We start from the raw sequence: 23,827 nt of genomic DNA, 5'->3' as shown, positions 1-23,827 counted from the left end.
GCCTCATGACTTGGGACAGTCACATCGATTAAACATTTTTAAAAGTCTTCTCCCTGTATGCTAAATTTTCAAAGTTAGTGACATTTTTTCACATACTTTCTCGAATGTTGATACTGATGCTTTCTAATCCCCAACGTTTTCATTTTTCCGATGGGGTTAACTTTACAATTTGAAGCATATTTTTTTCTAGAATAACACACCTTTTTTATGAAAGTCCACAAAGGGAAATTTCAGGGACACGTTAGTTATAAAAGCAAGTCCTAAACAACGTGATTGTCTGTTAATGATCCTGGGAGATTTGTGTCGCTAAAGTGAGACATAGCATGCATAACAATCCTTGATTCTGTTGTCGGCGTCAGTGTCAGCGGTGGTTATTTTTTTTTTAAGAATGAAGAACTTTGTCAAACCTCCATTGAATTTTAGGTAGTTTGGACAGGAGCAAAATTTTGAAAATATTTATTTTCTTTTTTCGTATTTCATTTATAAATGGAGTGTTTTTAAGTTAACATTCAGATTCAGTCCGAGATTCAAGTTTAATCGGTCATCAATCACGTTGCCGAACCTTCATGGAAATTGTTCCATATATGTTTAAAATGATTATTTTTTAAGGGTTAACTATTTCGTGGTGGTGTCATGTCATGGCTTTGTTTGGACTTGTTTGTTTGCTTTTTGGCTTTGAATGTTTGTCCCTTATATTTTATTAACTGTGCATTTGCATTCAGGTATCGCAGATCAGATTTATTCGTTCATAGAGTGTTAATTTACGTTTTTTGATTGAGTTAAGCCTTCCAATATATATTTTATCGTGTGGTTTTATATGTTGTGATGGTATGCTTTTGTTTCAGAAAAAGGGAGAAGGTTTGGTACCATTAAAAAGTATAATCCCGCTGCAAATGTTTCCACCTGTCCTAAGTCAGGAATCTGATGTACAGTAGTTGTCGTTTGTTTATGTAATTTATACGTGTTCTCGTTACTCGTTTTTATATAGATTAGATCGTTGGTTTTCCTGTTTGAATAGTTTTACACTAGTAATTTTTGGCCCCTTTATAGCTTTTTGCTCGGTGTGAGCCAAGACTCCGTGTTGAAGGCCTATAATGGTTTACTTTTATAAATTTTTATTTGGATTGAAAGTTGTCTCTTTGGCACTCACACCACATCAAACTACATCTAATTAAAACATACCCAATCAGAATATGGATGAAAAAAAACCAACATTTATTTAGAGCTTGACAGTTCAATTGTACGGCATCTTATAATTATTTTATGTCATAAGTTTGCGGTCTTGTTAGCCTATCCCATATCTTATTTTATTCATGACCTCGCTGAAGTAAATCAATTTCCTGAATTATTATAGTAAATACTGCTATTTTTATCATCTCCAATAATGAGTATGCAATTGTCGACCTTTGACTTAAGGAGTGTATTTTGCGTTCGTTGACGGACGAAAATCTTTATCTGAAGTTTTTTAAGGCTATAAGAGGTGATTGTTGTGTAATCTCACTCGAGACAATAAACAAACGTGTTTAATTTAGTGGTGTAACATCCTGTCCACACGCTCTTTATCAAACTTAACAAATGTGTTAGTTTTAAACAAAGGTATGGAATATTCAATACCTTAAACTGCTTAGAAAAATTTATTATCTTACGTTGACAAACTCTTTTGACATTTTACCGTAATAAGTATTCAAAATACTTAAGCTGTCATCGGTTTTTTAAGAAGTCTATATATAAGTGACTTAATTCGATTCATTTCTTAATATTTATCAATAAAAACACTATAATGCGGTATATTTTTTTAGTTCAACCTGCTTTTCATATTGAAGACCTATAATTGGTGACCTTCTACTGTTGTCTGTTCTATGGTCGGGTTGTTGTCTCTTTGACACATTACCCATTTCCATTCTCAATTTTATTTTTCATATACTTGCTCTATATATTTGGACCCTTCGGGTTACTCTTCGACTGTTGCTTTTAAGTTTGCATTAGTATTTTTCTCTTCGAACATTTTGGCTTTAACCATCACTGAAAGAAACTAATTAAGATATAATACATGCATTTGCTGTACAATTAGTACAGTTTAATATGATTATCAAATTGAAACATTAATATTTGTAGTGTAGCTGGTCACTCGAGTGCAGATGTTGAACATCTAAAATTATAAGATGGTCTGAATAGGTGTCCTTGAATTTTTAATTATTTAAATTTTTAGTCATTTGTATTTATTTTCAAAAATAATGTGTGTTACGTAAAATTGTCATATAATTAATTTTACTACTAGTATGACATAAATATTCATTTCAGCAATTATTATTATACGTATTACCTAATTTATTTTCACAGTAAGTCTTTATTCTTTTGCAGCCTATAATTCTCAATTTTATTTATATTTTGCTCATTTTTCTCTATTCAATATTTTTATGACTATTATTCTTTATTCTGAAAACTCCATCCATCCAGACTCTCATACTAGACATTAGTAGATAATGTTGATAAACCAATGGAATCAACGGTAATTATATAATTACTAATCAACAAATTCAAATATAGAAAAAATATTAAACGAGTGACCGAACAACACAATAATTCACGAATCAGTATTATATTCAATACTTATGTTTAATTTATCATAATTTAATTTCTTAATTTTATTACATATAGTTTAAAAGCCAATTTTGAAAATCTTATAAAAAAATCCTTGCTATCTTTTCATAGATTTTCAAATAAAAAAAGCGGCCAATATTAAAAGTATGAAAAATCTAAAATGATTTCCCGCTAAATTTGCAGTAGCTTATATCTCGAAACATGCTTTTTTTCGTTCCTTTATTAATTTATCATTTTAGAACAGCCTTTTAAAACAGTATTTTTTTAAATAGAGTAACAATTATAACATTCTTAAATTCCACGAGAAAAGTTACTAGTCGTAAAATATTTCCAAAATACCCAGACAACCTTGTCCTTTTATATTAAATATTAACATATTAATGTTTATCATCTACACTAATTGTACCGTGGAACGCATTCCTATTCCTGGTAAAATGGTAATTTTAGTTGCAAAAATATAAAAATAGTTTTACTAAAAATAAATTTGATTGTATTTATAAATGTTATCGTTATCAATGTCTTATTCACCTGACTCGAACACATATGTGATGTTGTTTTATAAATGGACTCATGAAATTTTACATAACAACAACCAAACAAATTCAATTACAATAGCAGAAATAAAAGTTACCTGTATGTTCTTGATAACACTTTTCATACATGATGATGTACTATATGATACAAATCATAATAATATAATTATATAATATACAATATTAGGTCAATGTTAGGAAAATATAAACTTTTTGTATGAGGCTGAGAAACTGGGGAAGGGCGAGGTTCTACCGAGCCCTTCCACAGTTTTGCGCCGAGTACAAAAAAGTTTATAATTTTATGATAATATAATGCAACTATAATTGATACGTTGATAGTTTTTTTAAATCGTAACATAAATGTCAAACTTGTTTTCATCTTAAATTGATACGCTGATAGGTTTTTTAATTCGTAACACAAATGTCAAATTTGTTTTCATCCCTTACTGGACCCCTTATTGTGGAGAAAGTGTTCCATGATGAAATTGACATTATAGGTACAAAATATAGCTATTTTACTATATTTAGGAAATAAACACAACTAGTTGCAGTATAAATTCATCTTCGCTAGTCATGGGTAACACGGGTAATGCTTTAGCCCCCCTTTTGGATCGTAACCCTCGACATACATAGTTGATATTTTTAACGTAGAAGTCGTACTCATGATTAAGGAGTAAGAAACATTTTCACAAAATGATTAAGCCTGCCTATATATAGAATCGATTCAAAATGGAATATTGGTCTGCCAAAAAAAATCTCCACATGAAAATTAAAGATCGTCCGATTTGTGCTGATTTGTTCTACATGGAATAGGAACTTGAACCCATACAGATTATATTTGACTATTTCTGTAAATTCATTCTTAACATGACAAAGGCGAGGGTCTGGATGGGGGTTCACATAATATAGAATAATGGGCAGAAAATAAACCAATAGAGGAAAATTGACCAAAATATAAAGAAGAGAGAATAAAAAGGGTGTTTAAATTTAAAGCATAGAGAAAAATGGGTAAAAAATAAAAAATAGAGACTAATGGTTTAACGAAATGAAGAACGCGGTCCAATTCGCAACCTCAATGGTTTAAAAGATAACAGGTTTGATACAAAGTTGTCATATATGTATAGTTGTAGATCGATTGTTGACCTCATGATGTTTTTTTTATGTTTGACCTCATAGAGGACAGGGTATATTAAGACCCAATTAAAAAAATATCATCCGTTGAAAGCCTTCCAGAAATTAAGGTTAATATGCTAAATATTAAACATCCAGGAGAAAAAATGCTCTATAGGAATATAATTACAAAAAAAAAAAAAAAACCCGGTTTTCCATTTTGTTAAACGCTAGTCTATTTTCTATAGTTTATTTAATCCTGAAAAAATATCCATATTTCTGCAAGGATCGAAAACTCGAAATGGCGTTATTTCTAAAAAAAAAAAAAAAAAAAGAGAAAAAATAGATTATGACGCAGGCAACATTTTTCTTTTAATACATTTAATATCATATATAAAATATTTTTTTTTGAAAAAAAAAAAAATAAACAAAAAGTACATATTAAGTGATAAAATTTTATTATATTATGTTAAAAGTACAAAGTCATGTAGTCCTGTATTGTGCAAACTGTAATTGCATTTTACGTTTTAACTGAAGTACAGGTAAAATAAACATGTTACATTTATAACTGGTCGATTTTCAAAATTAAGATATGATATCACTAATGGATTTCCATGGTTTGTAGGTCAATAAATTAATTAAAAAAACCAAACGCTATCTTTTAAATCTGAACAGCTTGTAAACAACTCCATGTCGTATTCTATTGTGCAAGATGTCTATCTTCGCTTTGTTTCCTTAAACATTGTTAAACTCTTCACCAAATCTATTTATTTTCAGTTTTTATACAAACGTGGAATTATTATGTAATGTTTGGAGTTCAGGAACAGCATTGGTCTGACAGGAATAAACTTGGTGAGATACTGAGCTTAAATTGGAATTGATATGGAAAAAAAATTACAACAAAATCGGATCTACCGTCGGAACAAACAATAATAATTATATTAGTAATAGCTACACGGATAGAACACGCGACATATTAAACAAAAACAAGATTTCTTCAGGAAAATCACATGATATAAATCGAAAAGACAGCTTATATAACAAAGAAATCATCTTTGGTGAAGCTAAAACAGAGAGTGATTAGTCCGGGGTTGAAAATATAGTGCAGATTTTAACGAATTCCAAGCATTCAAGTCAATTGAAATATGCCATCGAAGAACAGCTAATTATCGCTTTGTGTGTGTCCAGAAAACTGCCGTATCTTGCTTTTAATAGCGGAACGATATGCATTTCAATCGCTCAAAGATGCCGCCATTAGAATAATCGAAAGTCTAATTGGTTGTAAAATAGTAAGTGAGAAATTTCATAAATTCGTCTTCGGTAACGAAAGTTACATTTCAGAAAATAACTGTATCTTTGCAAACGATTTTAGTTATAATCGATATACTGCAGTTTTAACAGTGAATATATCGAAAGGGCAGTACAAGTTGTTGTTTTGGATTCGGAACAGGACGTAAAATGTCACAGGTATCTGGAAGAACAAGGTAAGGAAATAAGTGCTGAATTCAAAGCTTGTTGTCTGCACGATTCGAAGGAAGATACTTCATTTTTATACTGGACTTGTGGGAAAACATTTTTCAAATATGATACAGCTATGAACAAAGCGCGCAAGCCATTAACATGCCGTCGGTGCAATTTCACTCTTATGGGGTATGCTGGGAGTTGTTTTGTGATTGGTGGCATTCATCAGGGCCAAAGGATCACGAATATTGAGGAGCACAATGTCAAGAAGAATACATGGAGACGAGTTGCGTCCCTTCTGAACACCCCTCCCCCAAAAAAACACACTCGGTCGAGTTCATCCAAAGGGCTTATCTATTTGTACATACTAGCAATCGTTGACCTCTAGACTGTGTTGCCGCCTCTTTGACACATATACCGCATATGTGTTGAATTATTGACACATACACTGCATCTCTGTTGAATCATTGACACATACACCGTATCTCTGACACATACACTGCATCTCTGTTGAATCAGTGACACATAGACCGCATCTCGGTTGAATCATTGAAACATACAACGCATCTCTGTTGAATCATTGCCACATACACCGCATCTCTGTTGAATCATTGACACATACACCACATCTCTGTTTAATTATTGACACATACACCGCCTCTCTGCTGAATCATTGACACATACATCGCTTCTATGTTGATCATTGACGTATAAACCACATCTCTTAAATCATTGACACATACACTGCATCTCTGTTGAATCATTGATACATACACCGGATCTCTGTTGAATCATTCACATATACACCGCATCTCTGTTGAATCATTGACACATACACCACATCTCTGTTGAATCATTGACATATACACCGCATCTCTTACACATACACTGCATCTCTGTTGAATCATTGACATATACACCGCATACCTGTTGAATCATTGACACATACACCACATCTCTGTTGAATCATTGACACATACACCGCATCTCTGTTGAATCATTGACATATACACCGCATACCTGTTGAATCATTGACACATACACCACATCTCTGTTGAATCATTGACACATACACCGCATCTCTGTTGAATCATTGACATATACACCGCATCTCTGTTGAATCATTGACACATACACCACATCTCTGTTGAATCATTGACACATACACCGCATATCTGTTGAATCATTCACACATACAACGCATCTCTGTTGAGTCATTGACACATACACTGCATCTCTGTTGAAACATTGACTCATATACTGCATCTCTGTTGAAAAATTGACATTTACACTGCATCTCTGACACATACATCGCATCTATGTTGAAACATTGACATATACACCACATCTCTGTTGAATCATTGACACTTACACCGCATCTCTGTTGAATCATTGACATATACACCGCATCTCTGTTGAATCATTGACACAAACATCACATCTCTGTCGAATCATTTACATATACAGCGTATCTCTGTTGAATCAATGACACATACACCGCATCTCTGTTCAATCATTGACACATACACTGGATCTCTGTTCAATCATTGACATATACACTGCATCTCTGTTCAATCATTGACATATATACCACATCTCTGTTGAATCATTGACATATACACTGCATCTCTGTTGAAACATTGACACATACACCACATTTCTGTTGAATTATTGACATATACACAGCATATCTGTGTTGAATCATTGACACATATATCACATCTCTGTTGCATCATTGACACATACACAGCATATCTGTTAAATCATTGACACATACACCACACATTTGTTGAATCATTGACACATACATCACATCTCTGTTGCATCATTGACACATACACCGCATATCTGTTAAATCATTGACACATACACCACATCTCTGTTGAATCATTGACACATACACCGCATCTCTTGAATCATTGATACACACACCAAATCTCTGTTGACTCATTGACACATACACCGCATCTCTGTTGAATCATTGACATATACACAGCATCTCTGTTGAATCATTGACACATACACCGCAAATCTGTTAAATCATTCACACATACACCGCATCTCTGTTGAAGCATTCACACATACACCACATCTCTGTTGAGTCATTGACACATACACCACATCTCTGTTGAATCATTGACACATACACCGCAAATCTGTTTAATCATTCACACATACACCACATCTCTGTTGAATCATTGACACATACACCACATCTCTGTTGAATCATTGACACATACACCGCATATCTGTTAAATCATTCACACATACACCTCATCTCTGTTGAGTCATTGACACATACCCTGCATCTCTGTTGAAACTTTGACTCATATACTGCATCTCTGTTGAAAAATTGACATATACACTGCATCTCTGACACATACACTGCATCTCTGTTCAATCATTGACATATACACTGCATCTCTGTTGAATCATTGACATATATACCACATCTCTGTTGAATCATTGACATATACACTGCATCTCTGTTGAAACATTGAAATATACACCGCATCTCTGTTGAATCATTGACACATACATCACATCTCTGTTGAATCATTGACATATACACCGTATCTCTGTTGAATCATTGACACATACACCGCATCTCTGTTGAATCATTGACACATACACTGCATCTATGTTCAATCTTTGACATATACACTGCATCTCTTTTGAATCATTGACATATACATCACATCTCTGTTGAATCATTGACATATACACTGCATCTCTTTTGAAACATTGAAATATACACCGCATCTCTGTTGAATCATTGACACATACACCACATTTCTGTTGAATTATTGACATATACACAGCATCTCTGTTGAATCATTGACACATACACCACATCTCTGTTGCATCATTGACACATTCACCGCAAATCTGTTAAATCATTCACACATACACCGTATCTCTGTTGAATCTTTGACACATACACCACATCTCTGTTGAATCATGGACACATACACCGCATCTGTTGAATCATTGATACATACACCACATCTCTGTTGAATCATTAACACATACACCGCATCTCTGTTGAATCATTGACATATACACAGCATCTCTATTGAATCATTGACACATACACCACATCTCTGTTAAATCATTGACACATACACTGCATATCTGTTAAATCATTGACACATACACCGCATCTCTGTTGGAACATTGACACATATACTGCATCTCTGTTGAATCATTGGCATATATACACAATTATTATATGGTATTACAGTAAAAATATTCTGAAGATGCGTGTGCCGACCTTTCCAAAGTACTGGTCGGCAGTGGTGTTCTCGCCTATGGACTGCTATAATTTACAGTCCTGACGGAGCAGAACCTATAACTGCCCCAGCCATATACTTCGTCATGTTCTATTTTCGTCTGGGTTTGAAAAAGTCCAGAATAATTTATTTTGGAATGGATCTTGCTCTCACTCACAGGCATTCTTTCTTTCACTCTCTAACTGTCTTTGTTTCGTCAGTCTTCATCTTTCTGTCTCGCTTTTTCTTTTCTTTCTCTCTCTCTTATGTCTCTCGTTTTTTGTTCTCTCGTTTTTCATTCTCTCTCTCTCTCGTTCAAAAAGGGTGCGAGAGAAGGCGAACCAAAGGGCGTGCGAAAGGACGAACGAGTGAATGAAAGAGAGAGTGAGCGAGAGCGCTGGAGAGTACGAGAGAGGGAAAGAGCGAAACAGCGAACGTGAAAGAGAGCGAGCACGACAGAATGAAAGAGCGCGATAGAATGAAAGAACGCGTAAGAGTAAAGGAATGGGCTGCGGGTGAGTGTGAGAGAGAACGAGGAAATTAAACAGCGCGAGACATTTGAGTGTGAAGGAATGAATAGAGAGTGACTGTGAGAGAGCACGATATAATGAAAGAGTGCGCGCGAGAAAGAGTGAAGGAATTGGCAGAGTGTGAGTGCGAGAGAGCACGTGAGAATAAAACAGCTCGAGGTAGTGAGAGTAAAGGAATTGTTAGAGAGTGACTGTGAGAGAGCACGACAGAATAAAAGTGTGCGCGAGAGAGAGAGTGAGCGAGTGTGAGACATCATGGGAAAATGAAAGAGCTCAAGAAAAGGAAAGAACGCATAAGAGTGAAGAAGTGGACAGAGAATGAATGCGAGAGAGAACGAGAAAATTAAACAGCGGGAGACAGTGAGAGTGAAGAAATGGAGAGAGAGTGACTGTGAGAGATCACGATATAATGAAAGAGTGCGCACGAGAGAGAGTGAGCGAGTTTGAGAGATCATGGGAAAATGAAAAAGCTCGAGAAAATGAAAGAGCGCGTAAGAGTGAAGAAGTGGACATAGAATGAGTGAAAGAGAACGATAAAATTAAACAGCGCGAGACAGTGAGAGTGAAGAAATGGAGAGAGAGTGACTGTGAGAGAGCACGATATAATGAAAGAGTGCGCGCGAGAGAGAGTGAAGGAGTGGGCAGAGTGTGTGAGATATCACGGAAGAATGAAGGAATGGGCAGATAGTGAGTGCTAGAGAGCACGATAGAATAAAACAGCTCGAGGTAATGAGAGTAAAAGAATTGGTAGAGAGTGACTGTGAGAGAGCACAATATAATGAAAGAGTGCGCGCGAGAGAGAGTGCAGGAATGGGCAGAGTGTGAGCGAATGTGAGGGATCACGGAAGAATGAAAGCGTACGCGCGAGAGAGAGAGTGAAGGAATGGGCAGAGTGTGAGCGAATGTGAGAGATCACGGAAGAATGAAAGAGTACGCGCGAGAGAGAATGAAGGAATGGGCAGAGTGTGAGTGCGAGAGAGGACGAGAGAATAAAACAGCTCGAGGTAGTGAGAATAAAGGAATGGATAGAGAGTGACTGTGAGAGAGCACAATATAATGAAATAGTGCGCGAGAGAGAGAGTGAAGGAATGGGCAGAGTGCGAGTGCGAGAGAGCACGAGAGAATAAAACAGACCGAGGTAGTGAGAATAAAGGAATTGGTAAAGAGTGACTGTGAGAGAGCGCGACAGAATGAAAGTGTGCGCGCGAGAGAGAGTGAGCGAATGTGAGAGATCATGGGAAAATGAAAGAGCTTGAGAAAATGAAAGAGCGCGTAAGAGTGAAGAAGTGGACAGAGAATGAGTGCGAAAGAGAACGAGAAAATTAAACAGCGCGCGACAGCGAGAGAGAAGGAATGGATAGAGAGTGACTGTGAGAGAGCACGATATAATGAAAGAGTGCGCACAAGAGAGAGAGAGAGAGTGAAGGAATGGGCAGAGTGTGAGCGAATGTGAGGGATCACGGAAGAATGAAAGAGTACGCACGAGAGAGAGTGAAGGAATGGGCAGAGTGTGAGTGCGAGAGAGCACGAGAGAATAAAACAGCTCGAGGTAGTGAGAATAAAGGAATGGATAGAGAGTGACTGTGAGAGAGCACGACATAATGAAAGTGTTCGCGAGAGAGAGAGAGAGAGTGAGCGAGTGTGAGAGATCATGGGAAAATGAAAGAGCTCGATAGATGAAAGAGCGCGTAAGAGTGAAGGAATGGACAGAGAATGAGTGCGAGAGAGAACGAAATAATAAAACAGCGCGAAACAGTGAAAGTGAAGAGCCTAGAAAATTCTGGTCCGCGGTTCCTCATAATAAAAGAAACACTGGTTGTAAAATAGACAATGAATCAATGTTAAAAACAATAGAATCTATTCTTGGTGATACCCCACCGGAGATGTGTAAAGAAGTTTTAAACCTTGTGAGCAATTCTGTTTTTGAAATGTTGCATGTAAATGTAGACATTGAAATATCTGAGGAGGAAATCAAATCCGCAATATATGAAATTAAGTCAGGAAAGAGTATTGGAAATGATGGTATAATTAGTGAAATGTTATCTAGTTGTCCGATCTTATCTGCACCTATTTTGAAAATTTTGTTTAACTTTAATTTCTCATCTGGAATATATCCTGATCACTAGACAGAGTGTTTAGTCATAGCGGTTCCTTAAACTGGTGATTTATCAGATCCAAACAACTATAGACCAATTGTTTTATCCAAACTATTCACTACTATTTTAACCAACCGTTCATTGTCGAGGTCAGAGGAAGAAGAAAAAGTTATCAACAATCAATTTTGCTTTAGACCCGGACGGTAAAATATAGATGCAATATTTGTGTTACATGGATTATCACTAATTCTCTCCAACAAAAAGCAAAAACTGTACTGTTCATTCTTAGATTTTCGTAAAGCATTTGACAAGCTTGATCGACGAATACTTATGTATAAGCTCCTTAAAAATGGAGTTAGATCCAAATTGATAACTAGTGTGAAATCTGTCTATTCTTCTGTTAGATTGCGTGTTAGATCTGGTGGTGTTGTATCCGAATCGTCTGATAATTTAATGGGGGTAAAACAAGGGAAGCCCTCGTCGCATCTTTTGTTTTCATTCTTCATCAGTGCTTAATTGAGGACATACATATTGATATGCGGAATGATGCCATTACTGTGAATAATATTCTTATATTTCTTATTCTGTTTGCGGATGACACTGAGCTGTTTGGAAAATCATCAGAATTATTGAGAAAAAAAACTTTTAGATAATATTTTGAAATACTATAATAAGTGAAACATTGAAGTTAATACTGACAAGACGAAAATTATTGCATTTAAAAATGGATCGCATCCAGTAATTGGCTGATTTTTCTACGACAATAAAGAGCTACAAATAGTAATTTTTTATATATGTATATCTTGGTATGATGTTTCATGTTAATGAAAAAAATCGTACAGACCCATAAACGTGTGTCTCAACAGGGTTCACGAACTTTATCGTCATTGTTAAACTCAGTCTAAGAGTTGTACTTGTCACAGAAGAAACAACTTGATCTATTTGATAGTATGATGGCGTCTGTTCTTAATTATGCTTCGGAAATACGGGGTTTCAATCGAGGTAAAGAGGATGAGATTATTCACAATCGTGTCTTCTGATACATTTTAAAAGTTGGCAAAACTGTACCCCATTGTTTCTTATATAAAGAATTGGACCATTTTCCTATGTATGTTATGAGAAAATTTAGAATTTTTAATTCTGGTTAAAAATTTTAACATACAAAACATATGATGTTTATAAATTGTTACTTGAACATGTTGAAGAAGCCAATTATGGCAAAAAAAAAAAAAAAAAAAAAACTCGGCTTCTAATGATGAAGACATAATCTTTCAATCAGTTTAATTGAGAACTGGAGCTGCCATGTCAGTAACTGCTAGTACTCCTTTGTTAATTTATGTATCATTGTCATTTTGCATAGTTTCTTTTGTTACTGTTCTGACATTGGACTCGGTCTTTTTTAAACTGAGTTTTGCTGTGCGTATTGCTGTGTGTTTCTATATTCTACATTGGCTAGAGGTATAGGGGAGGGTTGAGAACTCACAAAATATGTTTAACCCCGCCGCATTTTGCGCCTGTCCAAAGTCAGGAGCCTCTGGCCTTTGTTAGTCTTGTATGTTTTTAAATTTTAGTTCATTTATATGTTTTGGAGTTTAGTATGACGTCCATTTTCACTGAACTAGTACACATTTTATTTAGGAGCCATCTGAGACCCAATGGTGGCCTTCAGCTGTTATCTGCTCTTTGGTCGGGTTGTTGCCTCTTTGACATATTCCCCATTTCCATTCTCAATTTTATTCTAATGTACGTGACTTAGGAGATAACTAACTTGTCGCCAGTAAACGGGTATTTGCGACCATCAAATCCCCAATTGATGCCGTTGGAGCTTAAAATACAATATTGTTATCTCCATTCTAATGAAACTGACAGAAAACAACGTTAAAACATGTATTTAAAAACTGTCATATGCCGTATGCGCTTGCACGTACGTTCCATAGCATCAATTGTCAATTGATGCAATGTAGATAAGTGACGTTATCCAATCAAAATGAACGTTACAAACGGTGTTGCATTAGAATTATTATTTGATAGTGGTCTAAATTATATATGGTATCAACAAGCAGAAATACATGTTATTGAATATATTGATGTCATTAAGAATAGAATTAAAGATCAGTATATACAAAGCGGGTTAGCATCTGTAGAAAGAAGCGAAAAACTTAGTGTTGATAAGTATATAAAGTTAGAATTAAGGTTTGAACATTATTTAGATTACTGTTATAACTCACACTTTTTAACTAAATTGCATAGTGGTACATTAAAGCTGAACATTGAAACAAGAAGATATACTGATATGTTATATGATGTGCGTTGAAAACGAATACCACTTTTTATTAGTATGCCCTGTCTATAGATCAATTAGGCCTAGATGTTTGCCAAAATTTTATTGTTCTTGACCAAATATTACTAAATTACAGTATTTATTAAAATTGACGTCTCTTTTACATATAAAGAAATTGTGCAATTACATAAAATCTGCGTGGTCAATCAGATCACATATTGTTACTTAATGTATTTGTTTTCTTATAATGTTTTTTTTATGTATTGGTCTTTGCTGTTTATCATTTGTCATGTTGTTAATATGTTTTCGTTGCTATAGCATATATGATGCTTTTTACTATATAATATTCATTCCTTCAATTGTGATATTAGATGCGAACGTAGGTTCGAAAGAAACATTAAAGACAAAATTCATTTATCCGAAAAAGAAGAACAGCTACCCTAGGCTTCTACACGAATTAAAGAAATACGTACATGTAGAAACACTTCGAAAAAACCTTGAGTATATCTACATTGTAACTTGATTTCGTTGATACCTTGCCGTTTTACGACTGATTGGATTTAAGTCTTATTTAATTATTTTCTTTGTCGTATGCTAATTAGCTACTGTGAACATGATTATAGTATTTCAACTCTCACGGTTGCGCTCCTTATAACTCTTTCATATTCAACATCATTTGTAAGCTAAGTTGTAAACTGACAGTAATATGCCAACAGCTTGTGTATTTGAGAGAAAAATAATATAATTACCATTTCACAAATCTTATTATATGCAAATACAAATTGCTTATTTATTTATTTATTTATTTATTTATTAGAAATTAAAGTTGCAAGTACTTTTTTTGTTATCAGGAAACGACCTTGAAATCGTCCAACAAATCTGAAATATTAAGAATTGAGATACTATTATTATATCATGTAAGGGATGCAATTCCATAGAATATGTCTTTGTAGTGTGCAAAATATTAAAGGGACGATTTTGAGCCTAATTAATATATACAAATTCTAAAGCAACAGTAGCTTACCAATGTTCAAATCTCTTTAATTAGCCGTTTCAGAATGTAAAGAATCATGGGTAATTTCATTGTTCGTACCCCAAAATGAAAATAACGTCACGTCATTGGTTGAATTTCCATTGTTTATGACATTTTTAACCAATCACGACGTTTTGGTGAACACTTTTGAAAATATTACCCAGGATGCATTAGATTCTGAAACGGCGAATTCATGTAGAAGAAACAAACAAGTAAAATGTAAACACTGAAGGAATCGTATTTTGTTTTCAAACAGTTCGATTTTAATGTAAATCAAGAGTCTCATGTTTCTTTTCCGCAGTTCCGTTTTGTAAAAATAATAGATTATAGCATGTTTCGAATTCATTCTATTTCCAATACTATCTAGACCGTTTGTTGTTCATATTTTTGAATAGTCTGATTTTCATGTTTTGTCGGGTTTATGTGTAGGTATTAGTGTGGTATATTTAGCTGTCAAAGTATGTTTGTTAATTCTCACTTGCATTTGGTTTTTTTTCTAGCACACTTACTTCCTTTATCCAATTATCACCTATTTCTGCATATTTCTTCAACTGAAACGTCAAATTCTGCGTTTCCGTGAAAATATGAGTCATCAACACACGTGACTGTTCCGGGACATTTGAACAACCCCTCAGAGCATTTGTAATCTAAAGATAGAACAAAGAAAGAGAGGACTTCACATATAGCAATATATAAAAATACATGCAATCCAACAATAAAACCACACATACATCTTTTTGAAAATGCTATTATAGCTTCCCTATTAAAATGTGAAATGGTTGCCATTGAGACAACTATTCCACAGAGTTTAAATGACAAAGATACAAGCATTTATGGGTCATCGTACGGCAGGCAATACTCTATACCCACCTATGAAAAGCCCCGATATAAAAATGTCAAACAATTCAAGAGAAAACTAAGAACCATATTTATACAATATAATTACAATTTACGAAAAACATATATGACAGACATGAACCAACGAGGACCACTGACTTACAGTTTCCTGACTTTGGATAGGCACATATATATATTCGTAGTAAATCAGTCAGTATGTCTATAATTCTTATCTCGAATAGAATTTTCATGATTTTTGGGAAATGTTGGTTGATTTGCACATTTTGCTATATATAAAGGTAACTTATAGCCAATATTAGTACATGTATTCATTAAACTTGCATTATCATTTTCCTACGAATGCGTAGCTCTTCAAGTTTGATCGTTTTCAATCACAAAAATAAATGAAATATATGGCTACATAGCTGCAGTATCTTGTTAATTATGTAGCCTTTAATTGTAAATGTACCCTCACAATAGTTCAGTTATTGTAAATAGTTATCAAAAGTACAAGGATTATAATCTAGTACGCAAGACGCGCGTTTCGTCTACATAAGACTCATCAGTGACGCTCATATCAAAATAGTTATAAAGCCAAACAATACAAAGTTGAAGAACATAGAGGATCCAAAATTCCAAAAAGTTGTGCCAAATACGGTCAAGGTTATCTATACCTGGGACAAGAACATACTTAGTTTTTCGAAAATTCAAAGTTTTGTATCAGGAAATTTATAAAAATGATAACATAATTGATATTCATGTCAACACCGAAGTAATAGATGATAGTATGGCTACAAAAATAAAACAACAATGACCGTTCTTTGCAACAAGTGGACAATAAGATAATATATCAATTATTTTATCCTCACTTTATTTCTATTCGACTCACCTATGCAGAAGTCTTCTATTTCGTCCGATCCATCCGTGCAGTCTGTTCTACCATCACACATTGAACTTTCATGAATACAGATTCCATTTTTACATTTGGCAAATCCTTTTCCACATTTGTGTTCTGACAAAATAAAAAAATCAAAGTCCTTGAATGCCAGCCATTTTGTTTATATTGTTCTCATTTTTTCCACTCAATCATCCATTTTTTTTCTAGCAAACTGGGAATTTAATAAATAATATTTCATCAACGATATTTTTATCGTTTGTCATTTAAAAAATAACCATTACTCTACAATTGATTAATTTTCATTTTTTTTAGTGGTTTAACCATGTAAGTGCACTTTCAGATGTTTACCGATTTTATTGTTACCAGTAGATGTTATTGTTATTACATACTGATGTGTACCATTTCAAGCAAACTTGTTTGGCAAGATTTATTTTGATTTTCCCATTAAAGATAAAATGTAACTATATCCAAAAAAAAATTAATAATATATACAACTTATGCTGAACCCGTCAGTTTATATGATGCTGGTTATCATTATCGGAATGGCTTTAAAATAATTATTCTCTAATTCTTCGTCAATTTATCCCTTTCTGCACCCACTGTATAAAAAAAATAAATCAACGTATTTAAATTCGGAAAGTCCATAATCACATGGCAAAATCAAATAACAAAACGCATCGAAAACGAATGGACAAGAACTGTCATATTCCTGCCTTGGTACAGGCATTTTCAAATGTAGAAAATGGTGGATTAAACCTGGTTTTATAGCGCTAACCCTCTCACTTTGATGACAGTCTCATCTAATTCCGTTATATTTACATTGAAGCGTAAACTAAACAGACACTATAAATACAATAGTCAAAATATGGGTACATCAGTCATCAGTAAACTATCTACTTCAGCATGGTTCCTTACTTTGACAATAGGTCTCTAATTCATCAGATCCGTCATCACACTGAGCAGCGTCTCCGATACACATTGAATATTGATGAATGCACTGTAATCCATCTTGGCATTTAACTTTTGTTTGGGGACATTGATATCCTGAAGCCAAAACAGAAAAATTATAAAAAGAAATTCCCCTTCTCTCTCTCTCTCTCTCTGGTAGTTGTATTAATTGACCTGCCCAGAAAATATTGCACACATATTAATGATAAATAAATGCAACAGTAGTATACCACTGTTCAAAAGTCATAAATCGATTAAGCGAAAACAAATCTGGGTTACAAACTAAAACCGAGAGAAACACATCAACTATATGCAAAAACGATTTTGAACATTTTCTAAATATTGATCATAAAGAATAACAGGCACAACACAAGCTAGCTTCGGATTACAAATTGTCAAAGAAACTGGAGTTTCTATATTGTTCTTCAAGCCTAGTAAGTCCCTCTCTTTAAGTATAACTGATACAAATTGAATTAAAGGGAAAAATCGTGCTAGCTCAGGTCAAATAAATATATTTAAACTGTGCAATAACAACTAGAAAAATCCATATCATTGGGGGATGTATGACCTTGTCCTTTTTGCTATATCTTAACACTATATTGCATTATCAATATGATGTCTATTCAATATATAACACTAATTAAAGGCAAATATGAAAACCAAACTAACGTTATCTGAGTTGTCTTCTTCGAGAAATAATTCTAATAAGTTATTATACATGTAATCTCTTGATGGTACATTAATGGATCAATTATTAAAGTTTCTAAACAACTAAGCTTAATATGTGTGATAGGTCTGTAAAACATGTCGTATTCTAATTGCGATACCTTTACAAAATGATTCATTCTCGTCTGTGCCATCATTACATGAGTTATGTCCATCACAGAGTCCATTGTCGGGGTAACATTGAATCATGTCATTACATTTTATGTTTTTGTGATTTCCAGATTGATATGCTTTAAATTCCATTACTGCTGGACATGGCATCGCTGCAAAACATTACCGTTTTATTATATTCAAAATTAAAATGCAAGCAATTATGTATAACCGTTGTTATTTGTCTTGATAAATCAGTCATATGGTATGTCTTGATATACCAACAGTTTTCTTACACACATCAACTAAAAGGATTTAATATAAAATTTGGTTTAAAGTAAGTAATCAACTATTTTTGTAAATTGTGTTGCGCTGCTTTAACATCCTCTTGAAACTTTAGAAAATAAGTGACATATAATGAACAAAAAAAAAAGCATTACAAGTTACTGGTCTATAAACTGGTAATCATTTTGAATGTGAATTACGTATAAATGTAGAGGTCACATGTCATAACCCTACCAAAACCCTATTGAGTTTCTAATTTGACTCCGCAGGTACCGTTGTACATAGATACAAATTGCATTTTATCTCAATATGAATATGGAACTTAGACCTGGGAAACAGTGATATAACAATTGCATATCTATAACAAAATGTAATTTAGATGGAGAAAAATTGTACCTTTGCAAACATCTGTTCTTTCATCTTCTCCATTGTGACAATCCCTTGAACCATCACAAAATTTGTGTAAATAAACACAGGCACTACCGTCTGAACAAGGCACACAATCCCCTTAAATCAGAAATAAAAAAAATGAAAAACACTTTCATTACTGACTTTTCTGCTCATGAAGTGTATCAACCTACATTGGGTATAAAAATTATAGAGATCTAGATGTGGTATGATTTCTAAAAAAGACCAAAAAATATCAACAAAGAATCAAATATTATCATAATAAACTGTCACATTCGGTGTATTTAGGGTCAGAAATTTCAAATGCTCTGATTGTTAGAAAATTAAGTAATGTCGTATTGTTACATTAACTGATTTAATATAATAGGAAGGGCTTACAGAACACATGATTTCATCCTCGGTTTTAGAATCTTTCGTTTTCTGTGAAACCTTTTTACGGTTCATTTATCAATTGTGTTTCTTGCCAATCGTGATTTTTGTTTCTCCACATCTATTTTATTCTTGATACGTAAAAGTGAGAATCATCAAAATTTTGTGATTATTTAATTACTATTATTATACATCAATACGTAATGTTTTTTTTTCAAACGAGAGGGTGTTTCTTAGCTACAATCTCATGTGACAGAGAAACATCCTCGAGTTTGAAAGACCATTAATAATTTGTGTATTGCTATTTTGACTATGACGTCGTTGATGTTTACAATGACAACTTCACGTGTGTTCTAGCGAGTAGCATGATATGACAAATTATCACAAACAAAAGATCAAAGGAAAAATACGCAAAATAGCGATTACACAACTAATCAGAAAAACGTGATTTTTATATGTGTATATCTTATTTTATTTTTGACACGTGACAGTAAGAAACATCGAAATATTGTGATTATTTATTATTCATCATAACTATTATTCATAAATACCACACACACACATTATATATTATACATGTTTTTAATCAAACCAACTTAGAAGCAGACATTATTAACATACATAGATTATACGGAGTGACAGGAATAGCTGTAAGTGATCCTCTCTGTACTAATACGGAAATTACAATAGTGATAAAGGTCAAATACATAATGATCTGAAATAATAAAGATAATTATAGTACAATTTATCAACTAATACCACATTAATAAATAGTAAATTTATTATGGACTTAGATAGATATAATAATCTTCAATTGCAGATGTAATGAAAATACTTATTATTAAACTTGACTAAAGTAACCCCAGTACTGTACACGTAGTAAAAATAACTATCGTAAATTTGGCGCGCCTTTTGCGAACAATACTGCTGCGGCAGTGATAACTGCTAAACACATAATGTTCTGTAATAATAATAATAATAATGATAATAATAATAATAATAATAATAATAATAACAATTTTAATAATAATAATAATAATAATAATAATAATAATAATAATAATAATAATAATAATAATAATAATAATAATAATAATAATAATAATAATAATAATAATAATAACAATAAGGATAATGATAATATAGGGTTATTGCATATATGAATATTGGGGAATATTGTCCCGAGTAGAATTTTATGTTGCATGAGCTTGCGAGTGCAATTTATTTTCTACGAGGGACAATATTCCCAAATATTCATGCAATAACCCTTTTTTGTATAGCAATATAATATTTGAAAGTAAAAATTGGTTTAAACTAAGATTTTGTCGTTAATGACGTCATGAATTTTGAAGATTTATTGCACTATTGCAATAATGGAATTTATTGCACGCTAACTTTTGGTTACTTTCAGTGGGAAATATTATATTATTATATATAATAATAATAATAATAATAATAATACTTATAATAAAAATAATAATAATAAGGATAATGATAATATAGGGTTATTGCAATAATAATAATAATAATAAAAATAATAATACTTATAATAATAATGATGATAATAATAATAATAATAATAATAATAATAATAATTTAATAATAATAATAATAATAATAATAATAATAATAATAATAATAATAATAATAATAATAATAATAATAATAATAATAATAATAATAGTATTATAATAATAATAATAATAAACATGAGCACGATTGTTACCCTTGAATAAATGATGTAATTACACTGTGCTTAAACGGCTGTGGGTAACTTAAGTTACCCGAAGCCCAAGATGGAGCCGCCTTGCGTCGGTTAGGGACTTCTCTTCTATAGAATAACAATACCATGGTTGCATCAATTAAACCACTGAATTAAAAAGTTTTATTATTTGTTTAGGGAAACCCCTAAGCTTAACAGGTGATTAAATTCTACATAATAAACGATCACAGCACGATTTGAAAAAAAGCTTAGGCTGTCCGTAACTTCAAAACAACTTGTCCGTAACTTTTTTCATTATACCAATAGGAATGTCCGTAACTTTCAAAGAATCGACATACGTGGATGTTATGTTTTACTTATGATAGAGATTGTATCGAATAATAATCAGAAATGAAGTAGATCTCTAGTATGATATAATTCGTTTGAATTATAATGGAAGACAAAATTGGAATAATATGAAAAAAATAACGATAAATCCGTTAAGCTCGGGTCTGAATTTTTATAACGTCGGGATACCCAAATCGCCCAGTTCGGAGGGTGGTTTCCTACCATTGCAGATAATCTGTTGAAACATCATTGTTGATTTTTTTTTTTGAAAAAATAGACTACACAAGTATTTTTTACACATGCATGAGGCGTGTATGCACTAACTGATTTTCTGCCAGCAATGACAAGAGTAAATCATGCGTAAATCCGGGATTATTTTTTTTTTTTTTGGGGGGGGACCAAAGTTGCCCAATCACATGACAATTATCAAAGGTTCAGCCAAAAACAATTATATTCAAAAGACATTCATTTCCATTGATTTAAAAAAAAAAAACTTAATTCTAAGTCCAATGACATTACGATTCGAACTCTACTTAGAATTTATAGTGGCCTTGTGCATTCGATGCTCGAACTTACAATAGTTAAAATTCAGTGACATAAAAGGAATAGAGCAATCAACATAGTGTAACAATTAAAAATAGTATAATAATTTAAAATATAAATAACTAAGACAACAGGGTAATTTAATAGTTTAACAATCCCTGAATACATACAAAGAGAAATAAAAAAAAAACATACTAGGAAACGTATTCAAAAGAACATAACACTATAACTTAATGGTGGGATGTATAAATACAGAGCCGCGTCAAAGAGTATTCATCAACATACACATTAAAAGGAACAAAGGCGAAAATAAACTTCAAATAGATAATTAAACTAAAAAATTTAAAGAGTATGACAAAGCCATGGTGCGAATCGAAAACGTCGATAAGACGCACATCAGTTAATAAAAGTTCATACCATAACCAGGGTCGATACCACAAACCCCACATGAAACACCTCTGTGATGTAAGTATGATGCGTTAATAAAATCACATTTGGTGTTGAATGAGTAGTATAAACGGCCGTGAAGGTTACAAATATGATGTTAATTCTCTTTTAATTGTTAAAATTATAATTCTTAAAATTTTAAATCAAAAGTTACCCACATCTGAAAATAAAGTTACGGACAGTCTGCTTAGTTTCGATCAAAAAGTTACGGACGTCTTATGCATTTTTTAAAGTTGGCCTTGCGCTTAAGTGAACTCTATTTTAACAAATTTATGGTAATTTTTAGTTATTTCTTTATTCAATTAACCTATAAATATTTACATTCTGCAAGAAAAACGTCGCAAAAGGTACATTTTGTATGAATTAAATAATCAACGAGTTTAGAGTCCGCCATCTTGGGCTGTGGGTAACTTACCCACAGCCGTTTAAGCACAGTGAATTACACAAATCAGCAAACAGCGTATTTTTCATTTCTTGACACAAAACATTCGATATGCTATTCGAATTTTTTTTTGGTATTTTGATCTATTACAAGATTTATGATTTCACTTCAAACATGCTTCGTATTGTGCGAACTGACTTAAGGCCGTTTTAGAGATACATATCATTAGACGTTTATATTACATTAATTAATTATAATTTCATAGATAAATAGAACCAGGTTTGATCCAGTCGTCGAACTGAAAAGAAAACTGCACTGGTCTCATTCGTTAGTTAAAGTCGTCAAAGTATTTATTTTTTATTTTACGTAAAATTCAGTCATCTGTGCGTTTATTTATCATAAATTCTGCATTTGGCAATTTTATCATCATCCTTATTATTATCAAAATAAAAGAAATTTGTTGTGAGAACTAGATTGTACATACCAGTGTTGTCCAGTTGACATGCAGTTTTCAACAAGTGTTAGCAGTTATATATCGGCAAGTCTCAATTGAGGTAAATGTGTTATTTTAAACATATATTTGGACAAAGGCTATTCTAATTATATACAATTAGCTATATTGGTCGTTATAAAAGATTTGAAATGTCAAATGTTATTAACTTATATACTATTTAAAGTGTTTATCCTGAATAATCAAACGACCTTCCGCTTTTAAAAGTTATATAAGGACTGTTCGATTTACAGGGAGATACTAAAAATGTGAAAACAAATTGCCTTTTTCTTCATTTTTACTTCTTCATAATCATTTTAAACATTGCTTTATACACAAACATGTTTAGTATTTCATTTAAAGCATGAAGAATATTTTTCCTCAGTTACCAATTAGATATACTAGAAGCTAAGCAATACGCCCCACCTACAGAAAAA

The 23,827-nt window shown here is 32.8% G+C and overlaps 1 protein-coding gene across 1 annotated transcript; it reads right to left on the bottom strand.

Moving 5' to 3' along the window:
- Nucleotides 1-14,671: 14,671 nt before the first annotated feature.
- Nucleotides 14,672-23,440, bottom strand: LOC139491893 (low-density lipoprotein receptor-like). Its single transcript, XM_071279810.1, has 8 exons — nt 23,385-23,440; nt 20,100-20,193; nt 19,098-19,208; nt 18,428-18,589; nt 17,568-17,696; nt 16,644-16,766; nt 15,427-15,564; nt 14,672-14,763 (listed from the first exon to the last, which is right to left on the bottom strand). Exons 2-7 carry the CDS (start codon nt 20,185-20,187, stop codon nt 15,443-15,445), a joined length of 735 nt encoding a protein of 244 aa, XP_071135911.1. The 5' UTR covers nt 20,188-20,193; nt 23,385-23,440; the 3' UTR covers nt 14,672-14,763; nt 15,427-15,442.
- Between the last annotated feature and the right edge of the window lie 387 nt (nt 23,441-23,827).

The sequence above is a fragment of the Mytilus edulis genome, chromosome 10, assembly GCF_963676685.1.
Source record: "Mytilus edulis chromosome 10, xbMytEdul2.2, whole genome shotgun sequence".
In the NCBI taxonomy this organism is placed as follows: Eukaryota; Metazoa; Mollusca; class Bivalvia; order Mytilida; family Mytilidae; genus Mytilus; species Mytilus edulis.
This window is presented reverse-complemented; position numbering and strand designations above follow the sequence as displayed.